Here is a 26,129-nt window from a genome sequence, read left to right on the forward strand (position 1 = left end):
TGGGGTTTGACTCGAAGAAAACTTTGGGCTGTGGGTCATGGGCCGGTTAGTTGCCATAGGTCAAAAATGCTATTTCCTAACTCAGATATTCCGGTAAAGGTGTGCACACTTCCTCTACTCTGAGCTGTGTGTGTAAACTCTGTTGTCTTGCTGAGAGAAAAGATATTTTAGCCTTTACTGAGCCACTGTGTGCCTATTGGCCAGTTTGTGGTGGAAGTAGAGTAAGCTTGCATCTACTTACAGAAAGACTGTGCAGGCTTTTTCTGTCTCCTCCTAGCCAGTGGTTTTGGTACTGTGCAGTTAGTGTTAGCACAGCTTTGTGCTGAGGCAGTTGAGGGGAAGCAGGAGTACACATAAGGCTATGTTATTAGTTCTGAAGCTCTCAGGTACCCATTCCCTTGACACCTGCTCTCTTTTGCTGGTTCAGGAAAGTCATGCAAAATAGAAGTATGGTGGAGAATAGCTGTATTTGCTCCATATTGTTTGGTACTGTTTGTGATCTCTGACAACAGCGGCATTGAAAAGATGGGCATTGGATTCCTTTCCCTAAGAAGAGTGTGGATGGTTCCCTTAGTGGTACAGCTTTGTGGTGAAGATGGTGCTTATGCTTCATCTTGATTAATGCATCCAGAAAATGTCTTACTTTGCATGCAGCTGTGTCTTACTTTGAAAAGACATGTAAGCGTAAGAAGAGTGAGAGATCTGCTTGGTAGAAATAAATACTTTCTTGATTGTATTTATTGTTTAAAACATAAATAAGCCGTCACATTTATTTGCAATATATGTTTTGCATATTGAATTGAGTTTCAGTATGAAAAAATTATCTATCTGTTTGGATAAAATAGTATATGGTATAAACTGATTTTGCTCAGCGAAAGAAGAAAACATTATTCTGTTAAGCTAGACTTTGTAATGCAGGTACTAAGATGCTTGAACTTTCATTTGCTGCACTCAATGTTTAGATGGATAGACTGTGAAGAGGGTCAACATTATGTGTACACTGAAACGATCGTCTCACGGGAATTTTAGTGTTAGGTATAGGATTCAGAATAGACTTTAGGAAGTGAACCTTCATGGAACTCTTTATTGAGGTGAGTTACTGTTTCAGTTTGCAAGATCAAAGATCTACAATGATAATTATGAGACAGAAGCTATGGAAGAACCTGGTGCTGCCTCTTAGCACATAACTTGTTTTTATTTTTCTGGATCGCAGATTTCAGATCTTTACTATGAAACTGGACTACATTCTTCATACAGAGCTTGGATGTTGAATCGTTTCTGCAGTCTTGAAACACAATATTGTGCTTTTGTTTTCCCAATAATGTTAGGATTTTTAAATCAGAGCTACATTATAATCCAAATGCTTTGCCATTTTGACCTTACTAATTGTAATAATTTCCCTTAGTTCTTGGATTACAAAGAAGAGTTCAGATGTAAAGCTAGAAAGTGAAAAGCCGAGAAAAGGTCACATTTCTTTCTGAGGATCTGAGGAAATTGCAGTTATTTCTTCATACATAAATCTTGGAACTCTGAGTTGATCATAGAGTCATGTTTTATACAGAAGGAATGGAGGTTCTTATAATAGCCAAATCTTTTCACTAAATAATTTGGGTTTGGTGATTTTTTTTCTCTTAAGCAAGGATACCTGCAACATAAAAGTGTAATAATGTAAAGTTAAATGATCTGAAACAAAAGACCAGAGAGGGAAATTTCATCCAGCTTTCTATCTTTGGAAGACCTCTTTTCATGTCTTAAATATTCATGTTTAAAAATTATCTTGATATTTGAGTAAACAAAGTCTTCTGGGCTAGGAAATGTGGAATAATATTTATGAAATAGTGATGGATATGTTAAATTTAACAGAAAATAATACCCAGCTCTTATGAAACGGGAGTCCATTGATAAGCAAAGCCTCAATTTTTAAATGGATCTCTTCAGGTTACATCTGGTTTTTTAGAATTCCTGAAAATGAAGAAACTTCACATGCATACTTAAAAAATTCAGCAGTTTTGAGGATATCGTAGACCCAAATTATATAGCAAGGTCTGTATTGGTAACAGTTATCTACTGAATATTTTGAGGGTAAAAGCACAGGCATTTTGGAGGTATAAGTTAAGATCTAAGACTGGTTTTACTTGGTTTAGTTTTCCAAGAAATATGTGTGTGTATGCATGCGCACAAAGACTGTTGTGAGAGTTTTGTTAGAAACTGTGCCTTTACAGTATTTGAATTTGAAATAAGTATCACTGCATGGTAATTTCTAGATATCTCTTTTGGGAGAAGAAAAGAGTAGGAAAAAAACCCACCAAACCAAATGAAGAGCACTGTTCATATATTGGTCCTATTAAAGTCAGTAGCAGAACTTCACTGACAGAGAGGAGCAAGGATTTGATGTATTTTGTGACTCTTAAATGGATTTACATTTCAAAATACTCTGCATTTCATTTTTGAAAGAAGAATTTAAAAAGTAGTGATACAGTAAGAAGTTAATCGTTAGCTAATTTTGTGTAATTCTCATGGTTTAAAAGTCAGCAACATTTAACAGTTATAAACTTTTTAAAGTAACGGTAATATGAATTAAAATGATTATAACAGATTGAAGCTGTTGATTTTTTTAGTTACTAATGTAATTGTGCAACTTATGTTACATGCAGAAGTCTTTTTGTTTTACATACAGCTGAGAAATCAATGAAATTGGACAAGTTGATAGGTGCATTTCTCTTTCTTAGTAAGAAAGAATAAAGTTCAAGTAAAAAAAAAATTCTATAACTTAAATATAACTACATTTTCCATATCCACTGGCATTATTTCTGTCTTCTAGGTTTTGTTGCATTTTTTTTTTGCTTTGTATATAATACTAAGGTTTTGGACAAAAGAACAAAAAGCTTGGTTTTCTTTTAAATGTTCTTTTCAATGCATGGCTTGTCTACTCATTTTTCTGTTTTCCATTCTTTTTTCCCCTCTGTGTAGAGTTTTCTTTAGTTATAAACTGGTCTTTTGCTGATCATAGGTGGAAATTACATCTGTTTACAGCTACATACAGCCTAAATTATGCAAAATGAGCAACAGAAGTTATTTAAGGAAAAACTGGCAAAAGCATGGGCAACTTTTACTCTTTCACTACTTTCCTGTGCTTGTTTGCTGTATGGGGAGTTGTGCTTTTTGTGAAATAATTCTTGACATTGCTAATTTGAGATTTATTTGTGGAAAGTGTGAGTTTATAGTACACTTCGTGAAGAGCTTCATATTCTGCATAGAAAGAAATAAAATGGCTATGCCCATTAATCGTTTTCTGTCAAATACTAAGCTTACTAGGGTATTTGCTTGATTGATTTTAATCAACTTTGGACCATCTCATTTCTTGATTGGCATGAATTTGGAGATTTTTTGATTTATTTAACCTTTTTTGCACTGCCTTTTCTGATTTTTGTCAGTATACCTGATTTGTTTTACTTGGGGCATACTGGTAATTGAGATAGTAGGAAAAAGTGGTAATTGTACCAAATTCTTTCTCTGTATTGAAATGAGTATTTGTCTTATTAATGTGCTCAAACAGTTGCAAGCAATGCAGGTTGTCAGAACTTTGATAATTCAGGAAAGTATGTGTAAAATAAAACTTTCAGTTGGTCTTGAGAAAGTTGTCTTCTGGATCAAGCTTTCTTGATTGAAGACTTTACTGTTTCGTAGCTACTTGTCATTGCTGTCAGAGCAGTGCAAGCAATAGGGCTTTCATGAGTTTACCCTAATCAGTTCAATACAAGGTCAGCTGGGTCAGCTCAAGCCACTTGCATGGACTTTTTAAGCTAACCTGCCCTTTTATTTATACAATTGATTAGGGAAGGCGTTTGTGCCATCCCTTCTTTCAACAGTAGTGTTGGGGTGCTAACCTCCAGCTGCCTGGATAAATGGACCATGTGGGAATTATATTACTTTTGTGTGGCACAGCTGTTGCAAGGTGAATGTCTGTCCCCAGCCTTAAAGCACTCTGGAGGAGGTTTGAGCTAAAGCATTTCGCTTTGTGATTGCCATAGGCTGCCACAACAGGCATTTTGCTTTTGCTTATGCTAAGCTAATGATGTTTTTCCTTGTGGCTGTAACACAGTGGGGTGTGATCACAGGCAGTTAATGAAAACTCAGCTGACAAGGAGTAATCTGTCAAGCCATGGTAGCTTGACCACTCTTGGTCATGTGTACATACATGAGTCTGCTATTGGACATCAGGGATATGACTTGAAACTAGCTGGTACCAATGAGCATGTGTTTTGGTCTGAACGGGTTTTGTAACAGGGCCAAGGTGAGCATTGTGCGGCAGTGTTGTATTGTGCCAAGGAACTGCTGTGGATGGTTTGATAGCTGGGAAGGGTCCTCGAATTCAATGGCTTAATGAAATTACATATTTGCCTTGAGTAACACTGTGATCTAGAATTACCGTCTATTTTTTCTGTAAGTCTTCAGTTTGAGCACAACATTTGTGCTGTCTGAGTTTATGAACATAGTGTATACATGTTGCAGATTTACATTAAAGAGCTGCTTTTCTGAGGCAGTCTTAAGCTAAGATTATCTTTATTGACAGAATATGCAGTTAAGTTTTTTTCCCATGTTTGATAGGCTAGTGATACTTACCAACTTGAAATTTCACCACAGACAAGTCTAGGAGGTAAAATATTTTGTCAAGAAACTTTGACAGCAGGTGAGATACAAAATACTATAGTAGAATAAGTTGCAGCAGAAGAAACATCTGTATAAAACAACAATTGTTAAGACTGTAAGTTTAAATTTGGAAAATATGGTGATGGTGGTGTGAAAACATTTAGTTAACATTTTGGGGTCTGGTTTTGATTATGGATTCATGAGTCGTTTACAAATGCAGAATTATTTACAGCCCTCATGTACTCCTGTAATATCGGTAATGTGTTTCTCTAGGCAGTTTTATCTAAATGGTTTGTTATGCTTCTGATTCTTTGTTACTAATGTAATATACCTGTGCTATCATTTTCTAGGTATTTCAACAGCCTTCTTTAAGTGAGCTAGAGTGTCTTATTACAATGCAAAAGTCTGAAATTGAGCTTTTAAAGGAAAAATTGAAAAAAGCAACTCTTAACCTAGCAGAGCATAATTTGTACACTACAGATACTCTGGAAAGCAACAATGTAAGGACTGGAAGAAAGCATGAGGTAGGTTAGTTTTATTGTCTTGTGTGTTTGTGTCTAAGTCAGGTTGGTAAAGCCAAACATTTTTGCTCAAGGGTCCAGATAATAATTTTAATATCTGTTGATGCTGCTTATAATTTTGAAAGCTTGTTTGAATGATTCTTGTGTTATCTGCCAAAGACTTGTTAAAATAGCTGTTGGGAGTAGAAGGTTTTACCTTATTAAATACTGAATAAGGGATTCTTAATTAAATGAAATATTTCAAGGAGAAATTCTTTATAGGTTTGTTAAAATGAATATTTATCAGGTATTTGTGGTGTTTATCAGAATGACCATCTTTCACTGGAAGGCAAATGAGAGAAGTATAAGTGGTTATTATTATGATTTTATAAATGAAAAAGATTTTTTTTAAATTCTTGATTTTTAAAGTATGATGTATTTTTTCTATGAAGAATGACAGCAATGTCATTTGAAGTTTATACTTCTGACTTTTTATTACTTTGTGTAATGCTGGACTGCCTCTTTCATGATGACTTACTCTTAAATTTAGGCACCAGGTAACAGTAACAGCTATAAACTATAGCTAATGAAGTAGATCCATAAATAATTCTATGGTTTAAATTGATTTATTAAATTAGCTGAAGCTATGATGTTTTTCAGTGTGTTCAGCCTCTTCCTCATCTAATTTTTTTTTTTTAATATTGATTGTATAGAATGTGGAAAACTTGGAAGAGATTTCTGTAGCAAGGAAGCAAATAGGGACATGCTTCTGTGTGGTATAAATAGTCTATAAGGGCGGACTGTCGTGTTCTTCCTTAGAAATCTCCTGGGTTTTCCACATTTGATATCTCATAATCTTTCCTTTGAAAACTGTATGGCTTGTTCTTTCTCAATATCCTGCACTGTATGCTTTTTTTTGGGAAAAGACATATTTTAGAACATTTGTTTAGGAGCATGTGGGTGGTGCCTCTGTGAAAATGTGTTTCAGAAAGGAATGGGAAAGGTTTATGTCGTAGGGGCAAAAGGGTTCTGGGACAGGAATTAGCAGGGCTCATTTGGAGAGCTTTAAACTACATTCGAAGGGGGATGGGGTAGTAGCTGGGCTTGCACCACTGGGGCAACGCTCTAGTGTTGAGGTAGACCAGGAGGTCTCCCATCCCCCTGGGGTGAAATCGGTGTGCTCAGCTCGCTCCCTGAAATGCCTGTACACCAATGCACGCAGCATGGGGAATAAACAGGAGGAGTTGGAAATCCGTGTTCGGTCGGGGGGCTATGATCTAGTGGCAATTACAGAGACTTGGTGGGACGCCTCGCATGACTGGAATGTGGTCATGGATGGCTATGTCTTGTTCAGGAAAGACAGGCCACTAAGGAGAGGTGGTGGAGTTGCTCTTTATGGGAGTGAGCAGCTAGAATGTATTGAGTTCTGTCCAGGGGCGGATCAGGAGCGAGTTGAGAGTTTGTGGGTGCGAATTAAGGGGCAGGCTGGCAGGGGTGATACTGTTGTGGGTGTCTATTACAGGCCACTGGATCAGGATGAGGAGGGTGATGAGGCCTTCTACAGGCAGCTGAGAGCAGTCTCTCAATTACAGGGCCTGGTTGTCATGGGGGATTTCAACTACCCTGATATTTGCTGGGAGGCCTACTCAGCCAGCCATCCTCAGTCCAGGAGGTTCCTCCAGTGCATTGATGATAACTTTCTGATGCAAATGGTGGATGAGCCAACTAGGAGAGGAGCGCTGCTGGATCTTATCCTCACTAACAAGGAGGGTCTGGTGGAAGAGGTGAAGGTTGAGGGCAGCCTTGGTTGTAGTGACGATGAGACGGTAAAGTGCAGGATCTCATGTGGCAGGAACAGAATAGCTAGCAGAATCGCAACCCTGGACTTCAGGAGGGCCAACTTTGGCCTTTTCAAGCAATTGCTAGGGGAAATCCCATGGGACAGGGTACTAGAAGATAAGGGGGCCCAAGATAGTTGGTTAGCATTCAAGGACTGCTTCTTCCGAGCTCAAGATCAGAGCATCCCAACAGGTAGGAAGTCAAGGAAGGGTACCAGGAGACCTGCATGGTTGAACAGGGAACTGCTGGGCAAACTCAAGTGGAAGAAGAGGGTGTACAGATCATGGAAGGAGGGGCTGGCCACTTGGGAGGAATATAAGTCTGTTATCAGAGGATGTAGGGAGGCAACTAGGAAAGCTAAGGCCTCCTTGGAATTAAACCTTGCAAGAGAGGTCAAGGACAACAGAAAGGGCTTCTTCAAATACATTGCAGGTAAAGCCAACACTAGAGGCAATGTAGGCCCACTGATGAATGAGGTGGGTGCCCTGGAGACAGAGGATAAAAAGAAGGCGGAGTTACTGAATGCCTTCTTTGCCTCTGTCTATACTGCTGGAGGCTGTCCTGAGGAGCCCCGGACCGCTGAGGCCCCAGAAGAAGTCAGGATAGAGGAGGAATCTGTCTTGGTAGATGAGGGCTGGGTCAGGGACCAATTAAGCAACGTGGACGTCCATAAATCCATGGGCCCTGATGGGATGCACCCGCGGGTGCTGAGGGAGCTGGCGGAAGTCATTGCTAGGCCACTCTCCATCATCTTTGCTAAGTCGTGGGCAACGGGAGAGGTGCCTGAGGACTGGAGGAAAGTGAATGTCACTCCAGTCTTCAAAAAGGGCAAGAAGGAGGACCCGGGTAACTATAGACCGGTCAGCCTCACCTCCATCCCCGGAAAGGTGATGGAACAACTTGTCCTTGGTGCTGTCTCTAGGCACATCAAGGATAGGGGGATCATTAGGGGCAGTCACCATGGCTTCACCAAGGGGAAGTCATGCTTAACCAACCTGATAGCCTTTTATGAGGACGTAACCCAGTGGACAGATGATGGTAAAACTGTGGATGTGGTCTATCTCGATTTCAGTAAAGCGTTTGACACGGTCTCCCACAGCATCCTCGCAGCTAAACTGAGGAAGTGTGGTCTGGATGATTGGGTAGTGAGGTGGATTGTGAAGTGGCTGAAGGAAAGAAGCCAGAGAGTGGTGGTCAATGGGACAGAGTCCAGTTCGAGGCCTGTGTCTAGCAGAGTCCCTCGAGGGTCGGTACTGGGACCAGTACTATTCAATATATTCATTAATGACTTGGATGAGGGAATAGAGTGCACTGTCAGCAAGTTCGCTGATGACACCAAACTGGGAGGAGTGGCTGACACACGGGAAGGCTGCGCAGCCATTCAGAGAGACCTGGACAGGCTGGAGAGTCGGGCGGGGAGAAATTTAATGAAATATAACAAGGGCAAGTGTAGAGTCCTGCATCTGGGCAAGAACAACCCCATGTACCAGTACAAGTTGGGGACAGACCTGTTGGAGAGCAGCGTAGGGGAAAGGGACCTGGGGGTCCTAGTGGACAACAGGATGACCATGAGCCAGCAGTGTGCCCTTGTGGCCAAGAACGCCAATGGCATCCTGGGGTGTATTAGAAGGGGTGTGGTTAGTAGGTCAAGAGAGGTTCTCCTCCCCCTCTACTCTGCCCTGGTGAGGCCGCATCTGGAATATTGTGTCCAGTTCTGGGCCCCTCAGTTCAAGAAGGACAGGCAACTGCTAGAGAGAGTCCAGCGCAGAGCCACGAAGATGATTAAGGGAGTGGAACATCTCCCTTATGAGGAGAGGCTGCGGGAGCTGGGTCTCTTTAGCTTAGAGAAGAGGAGACTGAGGGGTGACCTCATTAATGTTTATAAATATGGAAAGGGCAAGTGTCATGAGGATGGAGCCAGGCTCTTCTCAGTGACATCCCTTGACAGGACAAGGGGCAACGGGTGCAAGCTGGAACACAGGAGGTTCCACATAAATATGAGGAAAAACTTTACAGTGAGAGTAACTGAACACTGGAACAGGCTGCCCCGAGAGGTTGTGGAGTCTCCTTCTCTGGAGACATTCAAAACCCGCCTGGACGCGTTCCTGTGTGATATGGTCTAGGCAATCCTGCTGCGGCAGGGGGATTGGACTAGATGATCTTTCGAGGTCCCTTCCAATCCCTAACATTCTGTGATTCTGTGATTCTGTGAAAATGCTGCACAGGCAGTGTAGAGTGAAGAACAAAAGCTGAGAAACAGTCCTGCAAACACCAAGGTCAGTGAAGGAGGAGAGGGAGAAGGTGCTCCAAGTACTGCAGCAGGTATTTTGCTGCAGCCTATGGAGAGGACCACCATGGAGCAGATGTTCACACTACAGCTTGTGGAGGAGTTCACACCAGATCAGGTGGATATTCCGTCACGGAAACTGCGGCGTGTGGAGAGGAGGCCATGCTGGCACGGGTTCTTCTGACAGGAACTGTGACCCATGGAGGACCCACTCTAGAGCAGGTTTATCCTAAAGGACTACAGTCTGTGTAGAGGCTTCATGCTGAAGCAGGGCAAAAGTGTGAGGAGGAAAGAGTGGCTGAGAGGAGCTGTTACAGGCTGACTGTATGACCCCGCATTCCCCCTCCCCCTGCACTGCTCAGCAGGAGGTAGAGGAGTCAGGAGTGAAGGAGTGAGTGAAGTTGAGCCTAGGAAGCAGGGTGGGGGAGAAGGTGTTGCTTTAATATTTTCTTTATTTCTTATTACCCAAATCTATTTTAAGTGTCAATAACTTAATTTAATTTTCCCCAAGTCGATTGTGCCCATGATGGTGAATGGTAAGCATAGTAAGCAATCTCCATTTCTTTGTTTCACCCACAAGCTTTTTCATCCTATTTTCTCCCCCTGTCGTGGTGAGGAAGGAGAGTGAGTGAGCAGGTGGGTGGGTGTTCGAGCCTTTGCCAAGGTTAACTCACCACAATTTCATTTCTTGTTTCCTCGGAATAATGTAAATGGGAGTATTGTGTTTGTCATGAACTGATCACTGTGTCAGGAATAAAGTGATTACACTCCCTTGAGTAAAACTAAATACAAACTTTTAAATCCTATTGTAGAGAATCTTCTCCTGTTTTGATATGTAGATCCTAGTCATGCTCTTTCAATACTCTGGGTTGTTTGATATGTACACTTTTTCACATGTGCACGCAGTCTCTATTAAAACTTTTGGGAACTAAATTGACAGGCTACAAATCCTTTGTATTTAGACAAGACAGCAAGGAAAATTGCAGAAACATTCTGGCTTTACGATCACAAAATATACATATAAAACAGAAAAGGTAGTATTGCTGTCTTTACTGATTTTTCCCTTGCAATGAAATATCTTCCCATTACCTTTTTGTTCAGTCTTTTATGACAAAAGTATTCATGACAGAAGTTATTAGCGCTTGATTTGACAGGAAGAATATGCTGGATATACAATTCTTGTTTTACAATGGTGATTCTTTTGGCTTCACAAAGACTCTGTTGCGTTAACCCTTCATCCTCTGTTATGTGCATTTGCAGGATACAAAGAACAAATAAGCATGGAATCATTTCTGATCAGAACGACACTGCTTTTATTACTTTCTGTCCTAAAAAGGCAAAGATTTTGAAAGAAGAAATAGTTGGAAGGGTGTTAAAAAAACAGGCCTGGGACAAAACAGAAACTTGCTATTACTGTGATAATTTGCGATGTGTGGCCACATGACTGTGTGCTTCCACCTATGCTTGGTTCTGCAGAATGCAGTGGTATATATACATCTATAGGCTAGTGTTGTTTTTTTTGAATTGCAGAAATTCAAATCCCTTGCCTACAGTCATACAGAGTAATAGAAACAACTTGTTCTGTGAGACAGATGTTGCAGTGATTAAAAGCTTTGTTAAATGTGCAGGTGTGATGTCATTTTTCTTGATATTGTTAAGTGTGTACTTGGAGGCAACTGTAACCCTCATAGTCCAGTCTGTGTGGAAAGTGATGCAGTTGAGTGCTGTTTTGTATGAAGACTTAAGAGTCAGTTGCTTGATCTTCCTAGAGCTCTTCTTGGAGCTTAAGCTTTGTACCTTTGTGAGCCATGTATGATTTCTGTTACCTGATTAAACTGCCCTCTGTATCTCTGCTGGATGATTTGGTAACACAGCTCTTGGTTTTTCATAGCTAAACTTTCCCATTGTATGATGCATGGGAGTTAAAATTGACTTTTATTGATATACATTCCATAGCTTTCTTCTAAGTCTATAATGTCAAGATATTAAAAGGCATGAGTTAACTTGCAGTACTGATCAAGTTCCTGTTGAAACATAGTGAATCAAGAATTCACCATTTTTCGTCTCCAGAAAATCACACCTGTATCTTGTCAGCCTCTGGTTCAGCTTCAGCAATGTTTCTGTTTTTTTCAACTGGCAAAAAACATCAAGATTTCTGCCCACTGTCTTCAGTGCTGTGTCCTGGTAGACATTGGTGTGATCTGTGTGTGCAGAAAAGTTCCCAAAGACATTTCAGTAAGAGTTCCGGCTTCCCTTGTTTGCTTCCCCCCGCCCCCCCCCCGCCCCGACCTGTTTTGGGACTCCATCCAACACAAAACCTGTTGAATTCAAGAACGTGACTATTTCTATCTTCATCCCATGGTGTCTTTCACGGTGGAGATGAGTAACAGAAGGTTGTTTAGAAAGAGGCATATTTTCTTTTTCTGCTTCCTGTACCTCCGTTGACAGTTAATGTGTGTCACATCCACTTACCAGCTATTTCTTTACATTAAATCTTCTGTCACAAAGTTTCATGTCTATTAATACTACAAAGCCTGTTTATTTCTGGTTTTCTGCTATTTGGCTTTGTTTTTTGTAAACATGTTTTAGGATTATTTCATGAAAAATCTTCTGTTGTTACCCTTTACTGACTTTGATTAACATTCTTTGCTCATAAAACTGTACTTTTTCTTACTCCTAAACATTTAGGAAATGTTTAAAACATTACTATTTGTGTATGTATTTAATACAGGTATGTCTAAAATTACTGTTGAATTTGAAGACTGGATTAAAAATTAAATGCTTAAACCTGGCAGCAGCAGCAGCAAAGTTTGCAGTTGTGAGAAGGGTATTACAGATGCCGTCTTCCAAATTTGAGTTTCACAGCAGCCCCAGGCAATCAAATTACAGTATGTTTTACTACACAGTCTCTTCTGTCTTGGTAGGAAAATTAAACTGCTTGCCTTCTTAGCAAAGATTGCCTTCAAATTACCTATGTGCAGCTGTAATGCCCAGACCCAGTTCCTTCTTTCCACAGACCTCTAGTGTGATCACTAGACAGATAAAAACATATTCAAACTATAGAATTTTTCTTAATGCACATCACCAATCCCGCCTGTTCTCGCAGGGACTTATTTCCATGTCCATGAATAGTTAGAATTTTTCTCTACTTCTTTCCATACCTTGGCCCTGTGAAAAAGATTCACAGCGCAATCCCAGGTAGCTATATATAAAGTCTATGTCCTCATTGTATCTGATCATCTTTGATTGAAACAGCAAGCCTATGAATTTTACATTCGTCTGTTTTTTTTCCTCTTTTTTTTCCATTCATCCATAGAGTTTCTCTACCTAGTTATTCTTAGCAGTGTGGTGCTGGTTGGCCCACTTCTTTGCCTTTGTTGTCCTTCTCTTTGGCAGCAAATGCAGTGCTTTCACGTTTTATTCCTGATCTCAGAGAAATCATGTATTTTCCAAGCCTTCTGTAAACAAACATAAAGTTTAACTGGGAAACTTTTATAGAAAAAGAATGCATTCTGGATTTTAAGGAAAAATTAGTATGGGTATGCAATAATTAGGAAATGTGGAAGACAGAAGTTTTATTTAAGATCTTGGTTTTATTCAAGAAATCTGGGACTTTGAAGATGAGTAGGTTTTTTGATATATTCGTCTTGGAATATTCTGCATCAGACACCTGAAAGGGGTCAATTTGTTTTTGTGTGATGTTAAAATCTTTACTTATTGATATCAGCATTATTAACTGAAGTAAACTTCTGGATATCTCTATCAGAATTATTGGAAAAAAATGTAAATCAGTAATCTCACTGTTTCAAAGACATCTACTCTTAGTACAATATTTTACTGACAATTTAAAACCATAAATTTGGAAGTACTGTTTTAAATGTTCATTAAAACTTTATTCTAGTTTTTTCTGTTATATAAAGGAACTGGCAGGAATATACAAAATATGTCCATTTGACATTTAGATTTTAAATGTACTAAAATCCTTTCCAGGTGTTAGTTTTTGTTTGTGATTTTGGGGTTTTTTCCATCTCATTCAGGCATGTTTCAGAAGCAAAAGAAACCCAAAACCAAGTGACAAAAACACCTTGGCAATATGTAAATTCTTAAATATATGACATTATTATTTTCTGAAATTTCGTTGTTTTTTTTTTTTCTCCTTTTTGGAAACTCATGACTTAAAGTGAAAATGTGGTATACACAGTCTTGTAAACATTTAATACTGGAAGCTAATACTCAAATTAAAAAATGGCAGTTGCTAATTCAGATTCTCTTTAAGATTAAATGAATTCAATGGAATAGTAAAAGTGTTGAAATATATAGTATTCAAGAAGACTTAATCCTGAATTCCTTTTGTTTTAAGTCAGTTATTTTACAGTGAAAATGGCAGCATGAGACAACAATAATCACAATTAATCTTAAGTTTTTGTTTGACTTTATGTATTTATGTCATAGCATTTTACCTTATTGGTATTAAGTGTGTGTTAGTATTTTTCTGTCCTTAACCAAAGTTATTCAGAAAATCAGAAAGTGTAATTTGATGAGGTCTTTATTTCTTTGCCATAAGGACATATGACACAGAATGAACAAGAAAGCTGCCCAGTTTAAGTGTTACTTTCGCATATTCTTTCTCCAGATTGCTATATGAAGCTGTACATAATATAAACACATATTCTTGTCTCTAGTTAGTCACATTATAGTTAATGACCATATGGTCATTATGGTATAAGATCTACTGTCTGTTGTATTTATATTCCTCAAGCATATTGTTCCTTCAACTTCACAGTGTGTTAAACTATTTCAAAGGGAAAAAAATCCTTTCCCTCTTGTTTCTGGTTGTCCTATCAAGTGTAACCTTGGACCCTTATAGAGCAATTAGACCAGCCTCTATCCCCTCCTTTGTAATGAGGTTTCTTGCATTTCTGAGTCTATAACCCTTTAGTCTTCCCTAATGGGACATCATTATTCTGAAAGAAACAATGTAAATGTAAATGAATATTCTCATTAACGAGTCACAGAGAAACCTTTAGTGGTAGCGCTGTGGTAATTCTGCTTGTTATTTCTCTGGTATTCCATGCAGATTTTTTTTTTTTTTTATAATTCATTATTAGTATTCAAAATTACTTCTTTAATTCTGCATGTCTTTCATAATCCGGTGTTCCAACTAGTTCAACCATGTCCTTGTTTTATTCTCCAGGAACCACCTGTGAAACGTTCAAGGTCTCTGTCCCCAAAGAGCTCTTTTAGAGAGTCAGAGGAGCTAAGGAAGCTTAAAATAGCTGAGCGGAAGATTGAAAACTTACAGAAGACACTACAGCTAAAGGTGAACATTAAAAAAATGAAAATAAAAAACCCTCTAGCTATAAGCTTGCATAGATAAAGATATACCAAAATAAACAGACGTTTTAAAAATGCAAAATGCACATATCGTTATGGACTGTGTGTTAGCATAGGAGAGCACAGTCTATTAGTTTGCCTTTTTCTTTTACTGCTAGAAATCATGTGTTGGTACTCCTGCAGTCCTATAGAAGCCTAATTCAAGCTGTCATCAATAATACATGCTTGTATTTGTGTCTGAGGATATATATTCCAAGAAATTGAAGTATTCATATAGAAATAAAGTGATTCAATAAGTACAAAGAATTTTTTTTTTTTGTACCGTGAAGACAGTATCTTAAAATGCTGAAGGTCAATTACTTGGAACAGATTTACCCCTTGTACTCATAGAAGTTATGGTTCAGAAGTTGTTGTTTTAACAAATGCTGTAAAAAAAAAACAACCAACAAACACTCCCCCACCCCGAGCCCTTGGTAGAAAAGCTTAATTGAGCATGTATTACAATTTCCCATTTTGTCCCTGTTTTATAGATTTTTGTTTGTCTGTTGTTGTTGGTTTGGGTTTCTACTCAAAAAATAGTACCCTTTAGAATGACCTATTGGTTTCAAATTGCACCTCAGAATGCAAAACCCAAGCCCCGAGTCATATTTTCTTAAACATTTGCAATTTGTACTCTTCCCTTCCCTTTCCTTTATGTTTGTTCAGAGTTAGGAAATTCGAAAGATATTTTCAGTATATGTAGACTAAATCAGAACTGGTTATATTGAACATGCTGTGATAAATGTCAGGTAAGTGAAAAAATTTGGGGAGCCCTACAGGCCATAGTCCTGAGCTGCTGCCTCATGCAAAAAGACACTCCTATGTGCTAAGTCAATTTTAGAAAAGATGTGAGGGGGAATTACATTTTAGCACAAATGCAAAAGTTCATCACCCTGTATATTTGAGAGAGTTTAATGTAGTGTCTTAGCACACATAGAGTATATGAACTGGAAAGATGATTTAGACTTCAAATTCAGTCTTACAGGCCATCTTGCTCCTTGTTCCTGGGAGTCAAAAGATTAGTTTTGTTTTGTGTTTTTCTCTATTGAGAAATCTAAGGCATGTCCTACCAGCTGTACCCGAGAACTGGCCTTTGGCAGGCCTCCTGCCTGTTACTCTTAGTTGGCCTGCCAGATGCTGATGCTACAGGTTGTTCTGGCACTATGGACTAAAGCTGCTCTGCCCTTAGCAGCAAAGCTTGTGCACCAGTGGGCATGATTGTTGTCTTAAATGATAGAGAGTTCCACATTTCTTTGTGGTTTTTTTTTTCCGTTCGCCGTACTGCCTTTGTAATTTCTTCCGTTTGATCTTAAAGCATAATTTAGGAATCTGTGCAGCTTTATTATGTTACAAGTGTGGGATCTCTACCACAGCTGTAAATCAATGAGGTCTTTAAGGGCTAAGTCTTATATCTCCCCTGAAAACTGAATGTATGAACTCCTTGCATTTTCTCTGGGAAACCTACCTGGCTTCTTTTGCAGAATGCTTTAACTGATTGAAAAGAAGCTGTAGAGGCCTACGTCAACATATTAAACGCTGCTGTGGCAATACTTTCAGAATTCAATGAGGCTATTGCCAGCGTGACGGTGGACTCAACTGTAATAACATTAACATCAGAATAATTCTATTGGTATTGTATGATTTCTTGATATTAGCCTCCTCTCAGGCGTTGCTTCCAACAAAGAATAATGCATGTGATCAACATTTTCAAAACTGGCACATGCACTATTGCCTCCTCAAGCAAAGTGTTGACTATATGATTACTTGAAATATACTTGCTCAGGAAAATGCTTCCTCTATCAGTAAACATACTGATGATGCATATCCTGAAGATGAAATTGTGAGTTTATCCATCAGTCCTTCTGAAAAATTGGTAACAATTAAAAAAAAAAGATGAACAGCTTTATTTATGGGGTTTTCAGAAACAGGAATATTTGATGCCTCAGTCAGTATTACAAAGGAACAGAAAAGGGCGAGGTCCCATTCATAGGATTTTCCACTTCTCCTCACCTGACTCATTTCTGGCCAAGGAAAGTTGGCTCTTACTATCTTTATTGCTAATATAAATAGGGTAATAATGTAAATTCAGAGTGTCCATGGTTTTGGTACAGAATCATTTCTGCAACAGAGCATGCCCGATTGCACCCTTGTTTAGGGAAGAGACTGTCAGACTAAACAAGAGTATTTCAGGATTTTGAATAGCAAATTATCAAGCTGGTACTTAGAATGGTCCAAAGCATAAGTACATCAATATGTTGGTCTCTAAGGAAGTGGGTAGAAGTTTGGTTGCAGAGAGTTAGATATTGGATACAAACTAAGAATATGTTCTCCTGTATTACGTTTGTAGAACTGTGATCCCTGGCATAGCATAGAGGAGATATTCCTGGCTTTAACGGTAAAGTTTTCAAAAGCAATAGGAGATCTTCCCTTTGAGTTTTCTCATTTTTTTTTGTTTAAAGTTGTAAAATTTTGGAGATAATTAGAACTAGAATGTGTAGATCAGTCTTCAGGGGCCACCTTGATACTTGGTCATGTGAGTGAGGGCACACTGTTATATTTAGTTGGGATTTCATCTCTAGTCTTGTTCCATGTATGGTGTTCAGATGCCAAAAATATATTAATATTGTGGCTTTTCCACATAACTGCTTGTGGAAAAAAATATTTTTGTAATGGTCAGATGTCTTACTTCTTGTCAGCCTAAGAACAGTAGTCAAAAAATTGAATCAATATATTTTTTTAATTCCATTTTAGTTCCATTTTTACTGTAACAGAAGTTGTTACAGGTCAATTTCAACAAAATTTTGAAGTAGCAATTGGAATCTTTTGGCTTGTCTGAGCTGCCTGCAAATAACAAAATGACTTTTTTTCACAGGCAGTTGGGTTCTTCCTCTTGCAGATTGGACTTTGTCTTTTTTGTCTTTCATTATTACATGGGAAGTACTACAGAATGACAGTGGAGGGCTGGAGAATAGCCTGGAAATCCAGCACCACTTGAGATGGTTGTTCTGTCCCATTTCTGTCAATATATAGAGAACTGTATACAAGACAGTTTAATTATTAAAAAATGTAATGTAGTTCAATCAGAGGGATATGGAACTAAGTGAGATTATGGAAATTACAGTGTAAATGTCAAGTTCTGAAGTGCTTAGTAATTCAATAAAAGAGAGTGATTAGGACAGTTAATTGTCTAATTTCTATTTCTACAAGAGCAGAGCAACTGATAAGGGAAGGGAATAACTGTAATGGAATGGATAATGGAGCAGGTAAGCAATAATGAAAAATGTAGATTCATAAATAGGAAAGGCCAAATTCTATACTTCGTTGCATCTGTGAAAGGGCATTGACACTAATAAGCTTCTGAGGATTTATGCTGAAGACATCATTTTCCAGTACCTTACCTGACTTGATCAATTTTCACTAGCAATATCAGACACTCTCAGAACAATGATTTCATGAACTTCTCTTGAAAACACAGCATCTATAATTGGATTCTTATAAAAATTTCCTGCAAGGCTTGGTAATAGTCTCTATGTCTTTTGTCAAAATTTATCTTGCTATTTGTGTGATTGTTTTTAATATCATTGTAGTATTTATATGAGCCATTTAAAACCAGTCAAAAGTACTTTTTAAGCAATTCTAAATTTATAAATGTATCTGATTTAGAGTTTGTTTCAGAAAAAATCACCACCACTTTGGGAAAGTATTTAACAGTAAGGTCACTTTGGTACCTGCTTCTGTTCCTAAATCTGCTTTTTGTGTTGCCTGAGTCACTTCCAGGAAATGTCTGGAATTTTATCTATAGTAGCACCTGAAATTTTAGCTGGTATCTTTCAGGTTTGTTTATGAATCATGAAAACTGGGCTACATTTTAGAAGCCAAGCTTAGTCTAGCTACTTTGTAGTTAGCACTGCTGTAGAAACCCTTGCTATGCTTTTATGGTGGGATTTAACTTTTATTGCTTGCAGTTCTGACTGTTGGTGTATCTTATTTATTGACTAATGCGGAAAAGCCCTCCTTGCATATAAGCAGTAAATGCATACAAATAAAGTATTGTGATTTACTTCAAGATTAAGGAACACGTTCTGTAGTTGCTCTACAAGCGGAGATTCCATTGAACTGGAAATGAAGCACTGAGGGCAAATTTTACTATAGGATAATGTCTGGTGAATTCTTTACTGCTGTATGCCAGAATTTGACTTGCTTTATACTGTGGAATGTCCTCTTGTTAATGGTAATTTTTCTCAGAGCACTGTATTGTTGCTTAGGAGAATCTTTTTTTTTTAAACTTGCATGACATTATCCTGTAATATAAGTCAAGGTTTATTGTACTTTTCTTTCTGTAAGAAAATAGTACATTTTTTCATATGGTTTTGATTATATAAAAACTACTGGAAAATTTGGGTTTTTTTCTTGTTTGTTACATAACTAGAGGGCAAAGTCTGGGTGTTGTAGGTTTGTATATATTTACAGAAATTAATTAGTATATGAGGAGATACTGAAGCCATTTAAATTTAGGTTTTTTGATGTGTACTTCAGTGTGGCCAGTGTTTCCCTTGAAAATACTTAGATTAGTCTTCCACGAGGGAACAACAAAAAAAAAGAAGTTCAGAGGAACAAATAGTGCCAACAATCCTTTTTCAGTCTGTGTATTTTTAGGTGTATTGGGCCAATGCATTCACAACATCAAAGCTGACATTTTGGTAATATTTTAGAAGTTCTCAGCAGCATGAAAAAAACATTTAATTAAATTTTGTCAAATTAGCAAAATTTACAAAAGTAGCAATAAGAAAAATTTGACCTCAGGGATTGTGATTCCTGATCTTTCTGTTTAGATTTTTGAGGCTGTTAATAGTTACTGAAATTGAACTTTTGTTTCACATGATCTGTGTGAAAGTCTCTTACATTTTGCCCAACTTTGATTTTGTTTTTCTGGTTCTATACAGACTCAAGAAACTGATGAGCTAAGAGCAGCCCATGAAAAACGCAAAGAGAGGCTGCAGATGTTACAGACCAACTACAGAGCACTAAAAGAGCAATTAAAGCAGTGGGAAGAGGGTAATAGCAGGTAAGTTACAAAGCTCATTAAAAACATTTCCCTTACACAAGAAATCTGAACAGAAGTATTATATACGTATTCAAAAGAGAGTTTCATTTGAAGGAAGAAGCTACTATGAGGTTATCAAGACTTATCCTTCGTTAAAGCAGAATACATGGCATACACCTATATGAGAAAAATTACAGTTTAAATCAAGGGTAAAATGTATTGAGCTGACACCTTGACTTATTTTATTTAGGATCTCATTGTGAGCCTGAGTACTGGACAAAGGTCTGCTAGGGCTGCTTATTTATTTATGCTTATATAATTCCCCAGTCGATTAATTTGTTGACTGTGTATGTTTTTAGTGTTCTATAATAGAACAATTGTTCCTTATGTTTCAAACATTTTTTAAAAATAATTTTATTTATTAAACAATATAGAAATAATGGCCTAACATTTAGCAATTCAAACATTAACTGAAGCTAATCCTAAAATCCCCTTAATAGGGAAAAAAAAGAGTATGTGCATGAAAGGCAGAGTGTTGTCATCTGTTAAATAATTATACAATCAATTTCTGATTGAAATATGTTTCTGATCATTCTACAAAAATATTGCAGTAATATATCTTTATTAATGGGAAGAAGAAAGACTCTACCACATCAAAATTTAAATAGCTAATATTCTATATATAATTCTCCCTTAAATTCTATACAGAACAGTGAAAATTTTATGCAGAAATTCTTTTTTTTTTAAGTACTTAGAGTTAGAATTTTTGGCAAACAGACACGTTTGGAAGTGTGAAGACATTTCTTATCGCTTCAGTTAGCAGACACTGCTGAGGTACAGTTTTTCAGGCCCTGTTTCAAGAAAGTAATTTGAGGAGGTCTTTATGTCCTGGTGGCTTTACAGGACTTTAGCGTGTACCTACAGTTTAGTAAACACATAAGTGTTTTACTAAAAATAATTCTTTTTGTAATTAGAGCAATACTGTCTAATCTTGACACAGATTTTGTAAGTCTCTCTAACCGAAAAGAGCACCACAGAAATTGCTGCAATACTGGTAGCCATTCAGAGAGTCCAGCACGACGTAAAGGGTCCTACAGTGAATGATGAACTGTCCCTCATATATAAGTAATGCTTTGGCCTATCTGAGTAGATTTGCATTGCTTTGTAATACTATGGCATTTCCTTAAGAATGGTTTGTCTTTCAAAAAGAAAAAAGTAGTGTGGATGAAAATAATGGTAAGGTACAAATCTGCTATAGGCATTGGTAGCACAGGAAGATTTTTTGAAATACCAAAGCGTAAATAATGACTAGATTTCTTTAAATTATAATGAAAAGGTTTTGTTTATTCACAAAAAACGTGGATTATTTTATCTTCTAGCTCACTTTTTTAAATTCAGCGCAAGCTGAAAATGACTGAAACCTGCTGGATGATAGTTACTTTATGCCATGAAATGATTTAATTCTGTATCTAAAGCTAAGTAGGCATTCATGGTCAACTGAGAGGCCAAGGCTGAAAAGATAGAAAAATTCAACCTAGATAAAGACAGTAGAATCAAACTTGATATACAGTGAAGCACTGAGTATTCTGGTTCTGATAGTTAAAAACAAAAAAAAAAAAAGGAAGAAAAGAAAAGAGGGAGACAAAAGCAACTTCTGTTTCTGTTTAAAATAAATGAGACCAGCTTGTGTCTTGGCAGAAATGGATTAGGGAAAAGCAGATATTGGGGAAAGTGTAATACTAAATTTTTATTTGTTCATCTGTTTTGTTTTTTTTTTTTTATGTATAATTAAAATGAGCTGAAAATTAGAGGGTTTTGATAATTTTTGTCATCAGAACAGAATTGTGTGAAGCCATCATACTAAAAGGGGTTTGTTTTTCCTTTTTAAGATGCTTAAACAAAGGAAAGTAGCCAAGACACAAAAAAAGCCAGTCTGTAAATGGTTGTACCTTACACTGTTACTTTGGTATCTCAAAAAGCTTTGTATCGCTGGTGTAATGTAAATTGTGCATTAAGAACTCACTATCCAGTACTTATGTGGCACTTCTGATCCTCTGTAAGTGATGGAGGACCCCGTTCTTTCTGATTCTTCATAGATTAGAATCTGTTATTGAGATGGCATCTAATGGGACCTAATCCACCTGTCAGTACATACAACTTCCACTGACATACGTGACTGCAAAGATGATGGGGGCCTTATGAGGTTACCACATTCTCTGGGAGTTTATTTTTATGCCCAATAGGAATTTAAATTGCAGAGAGTTTTAAATTCATTTTATAAAGGATTTTTTAATACAATTTTTATCTGTTGCATTATTAAAATATGTAAAAAATTTTAATGACAGAAAAACTGAAATATTTTCATTTTCTTTTTCTGTGCTTCTAAATTCAGTATGCTTTTTCCTTATGCATCATCTTGTCCATAGATAGCTTATTCTTTCATTAGACAGTAGATCAACAGTTTGATTTAATGTGGGCATTAGTGTGACTTCCATATTGGGTTGCAGGGGCATTAGGGGAGCTGGTGGCTCTCCCATTTTTTTGCAAGAGATAGTGTGATGGTTTCACCTTCTGCTTTCTCATACCAGTATTGTAAGGAATGTTGACAGAATGAATGTGGGTGGCACTCTGCAACGTGTCAGTTGAGAGACATGGTGCCATACTAGCATGGCTTCTGTCTGAAACTACGTAATTGAACTTTTCTATAATACCACATTTAAAATTTCGTGCCTCACAGAATGTATATGTCATGAAAGATTTATATTCAGTAGATGCCGCAGTTTAAAATTTGTATTTTCTGAAAGCAAGGATGCTTTCATTCTTATGGTCCTAAACCATGTAGATATTTGAAAACAAACAACCTCTCTTTACTCATAAACAGGATTGAATGCAGTAAAAGCAGATACCAGCAAGCAGACCCCCGTCAGCTTTGTCAAGAGGATTCTGATGCTGTGTGGAATGGACTGGCTTTTTTCAAAAGGGAACACAAAAAGCTGTTGATTGAAAAGTGAGTTTGTTTCTTAAATGGTGTTTACATAAAGAAATATTCTTCTGTTTTTTTCATAAGGCAGTGCTTTGCAGGCCACATAAGAGAAATTCCTTGGAAAATTCTAAGATAAAACCATCTTCTACCAAAAGCAGAAAAGGAAAACATCAGCTCTTTTTTTTTTTCCTTTTTTTTTCCTCTTAAGTCAGTGACAAGTTACAAGTTTGCTAGCACTAACAGAAACTGTATTCCATGATCTAGGGATTGTGTTAATTAACGTGGCTCTCATCTGTTGGAGGTGTCGCTCTTCATTAGCCTGTATTTTACACACTGCCGTGCTTCATTTTTGGAATGAGGTGGTGAGGGGATAACCTAGCCAGCCATCCTTGTTTGATCTCTGTGATACACACGCAATGCAGAATGCCTCAGCTCTCTTGGTTCCCTGCCCTGTCCTGCTAATCCCAGCTGAGCTCATTATGGAGTAGCCTTGCTGCTACTCCTGGAGCCAGAGCTGTCCAAGCTAATTACTGGTAGCAGCAGAGCTGCCTGTTAAGGGTCTGGTGTGGATCTGCTAACATGGTCCTTGGTAGTGACCTGCAAAAAGCACGAGGGATTTGTTCTCTTTCTTGCTGTGCACAGCCTGTCCTTTGGGTTTAGTGCTGATCCCTTCACACAGCTCTTTTAGCTGTAGTAAGTGTAAAACTTGGTGAAGGAAACTCTTACTTTAGAAAACATACAGTTTGCTGCTTTGATCTCATAATTCATAGGCTATTATACTCAGCCAGGCAAAGTAAGAAAATGTCCTTTTATACTAGACAAAAGGAAGTTAGTATGGTGTAATTAGCCCTTTGCTGCTATTTAACACTTTCTGTAAGTCAAGTTGAATTTTTTTTTTAATCTAAAAATCAAGACATCATAGAAACTTTTATTCAGACTTTGTTTTTGTCAGCATTAAAGAAAATGTGTTTTCCCAATGGGTCACAATGTAAACTGATTTTGTGGAGATACCATGAAGGCTACTATCACAGAATTTCAACAACAGCAAATTGTTTTGTAGTATGTAAGTCCTTGTCTTGCCTATAAGCTGCTTTAGCGTATTACATACAATATTGCCAGTAGCTCTGTCGCATGGGGTATTCTTATATTCACCAGTTACAATTGTGTGCCTGTTCTTATCAGTTCATTGTCACATCTTTGTTTGCTGTTTTGAAACTATCACAACAAATTGTCACATGTTCTTCTTTTATTTATTTTGATTTTGATGTAGGAAAGAGCATTTTCTTGCCATGCATGTAATTGCAGTTGTAATTCTCCTTCCATCACTAGTGAACACACGTACCACCGGCAACAGTAACTCAGGAGCAATAATATAAGCCTCTCATTTTCACATAAAGCCATGAAAGAGAGATTGCTTACATATTGTGCACACCCTGAAGGTTAGTACAGTTGGACTTTTTCTAGAGCTCCTGTGCAGTTACATTTATGGGGAACACTCTTATGCCTGGTACATTGCAATCAGTGGCCTTGACTAGATTGTGGTAAAATGGCATGAGCAAACAGTTGAGCTCTTCGAAATACAGAATTTAAAATTCAAAATAAGTTCTTAAAATTCTGCATAGTACTTAGTAAGAAGCCAGTGCACCATTGTGATCATTAAGGTGAACTCCTTGTGTGGATTTAGGTTCTTTTTACTCCTTATGGGCAATGTAGCTTACTGTTAGTTGAAGTAAGGAAGGAATGAATACATAACTCCTGTGTTTTTTGTATATGTCTTAAATGGCTGTCTCTAATAATGACTGTCTCTTATTTGTTGAAGCAAGTCAGCATTTCAAGATCTGAGCTAATTTTCTTCAGAAAGTCAATACTAAATTTAGTGTACTTTTTAGATCTGTGAATATTGCGTATATTCTTTCCTAAGCTCTGTGGATAAAGGACATGATCTACAGAGTTGTACCAATTACTTGTATGTGTGATTTTACGAGCCATGCACATAAATCACGTTAGCCCATAGTTTTTGTGGATGCACTTAATTTGATAGACCCTACTGGTTATTAGCTTAAGTTGGTTTAGAATATGTATGAGCCAAATCCAGCACAGCATTGCTGAAAGAATAGCGTCTGTCTAGGGATTTTGTTTTGGTTTATGTTTTAACGTTAAATATATGTAATTTCTGTCTGTAACTACGCCAGAGAGTGAATGTTAGGAAAATAGGATTATTTGTTCTGGTTTATTTGTTTTACCTTCCCTCCATCCCTTCTTTCCAGGGGTAGAACAATGATGTAAAATTACTTTAACTTGCATGTACATTGCACTGAAAATACATGGATAGTAAGTAAAGTATAGGGTAAAACCAAGGAAAGCCCATGATGCATGTCTGAGGCTCCAAAATGCAGTCATTACCAATATTAGCACACTGTAAACAATCAGTTTGTAAGTTATGAAACCTATTTTTAAGTCATGAAAAACTGAAGTTGCTTGGTAAGTCACTTGTTCTGGTGGTGCCTAATTCCAAATACTGTTGAAGTTGGTGGAAAGACTGTGTCAGCCACTACTTTCTGACAGTTCCTTTCTTTTATAAAGTTTTCTTCTCATCACAGGCAGGGATTGCTTTGACTTTGATGTAAGCTATTAAACACTATGCACCTTTCAGGTTGGACACTAACACACAAACAAATAGAGGATTTAGGACTTAGATTTAAGCACCCCTTTTTTAAAATATATCAAATTTTCTGTTTTCGTGAAGTTTAGAATGCCTAATAGAGTTATTTTTTGGAGAATGTTGATGCTGAGTGCGTGGCATTGTTATTATCATTTCTTAACTTTTTGATTAGTAAAGAATAGTGTGTGCATGTTGTATTAGTTTGCAATTAATAATGAACTATGTTTCAGAATCATGAGCTGCATCCTCTCCACGATTAATGATGTATAAATTTGAGCCATTTGTGCATATAAAAGAAAGTATCTATATTGTTACAATCCCATACTAGATTAGTAAAATATAATAATCAATAAACTGTGATTATTCAGTGTGTGCTTAGTGTTTTATGTGTATATTTCTTTTGAATTTCCTAACATTCCCCTGGAAGGAAGAGGATTTTTTTGCTATTAGTATGATTTATCTTTATACTAAGTGCATTACAGAATAATTATTCTCTGACTTTATCGAAACTGGTTTTAGCAATAGCTTTACCTGACTTCTTTATTAAGGCTCCTCCCCCACTATTTACTCTTTCACAAAGAATATCAGATTATATTCCACCATGTGCGTGATGTGGATTGAAAACTGCATTTTTAATTTTATTAGCTATAAAATATAACTTTTAAAATTCGTTATTATTAAAACAAAACAAAACAAAACAAAAAAGGTCCAAAATTTAAGTTCACTTTGAGATCTGAACCAGATCCTAAGAAAATAGTCTAACTTTTAAGCCCTCACAACTCATTGTCTTA

The 26,129-nt window shown here is 37.4% G+C and overlaps 1 protein-coding gene across 1 annotated transcript in view; it reads left to right on the forward strand.

Moving 5' to 3' along the window:
- The window catches only part of CNTLN (centlein), a 205,264-nt gene that overhangs the window by 94,649 nt on the left and 84,486 nt on the right, over window positions 1–26,129 (forward strand). The window contains exons 9-12 of the mRNA XM_068422921.1: window positions 5,001–5,174; window positions 14,471–14,596; window positions 19,593–19,714; window positions 22,575–22,700. Coding sequence (XP_068279022.1) covers window positions 5,001–5,174; window positions 14,471–14,596; window positions 19,593–19,714; window positions 22,575–22,700 — 548 coding nt within the window. The remainder of the gene's footprint in view (window positions 1–5,000; window positions 5,175–14,470; window positions 14,597–19,592; window positions 19,715–22,574; window positions 22,701–26,129) is intronic.

Source organism: Nyctibius grandis, chromosome Z (assembly GCF_013368605.1).
Source record: "Nyctibius grandis isolate bNycGra1 chromosome Z, bNycGra1.pri, whole genome shotgun sequence".
Taxonomy (NCBI): Eukaryota; Metazoa; Chordata; class Aves; order Nyctibiiformes; family Nyctibiidae; genus Nyctibius; species Nyctibius grandis.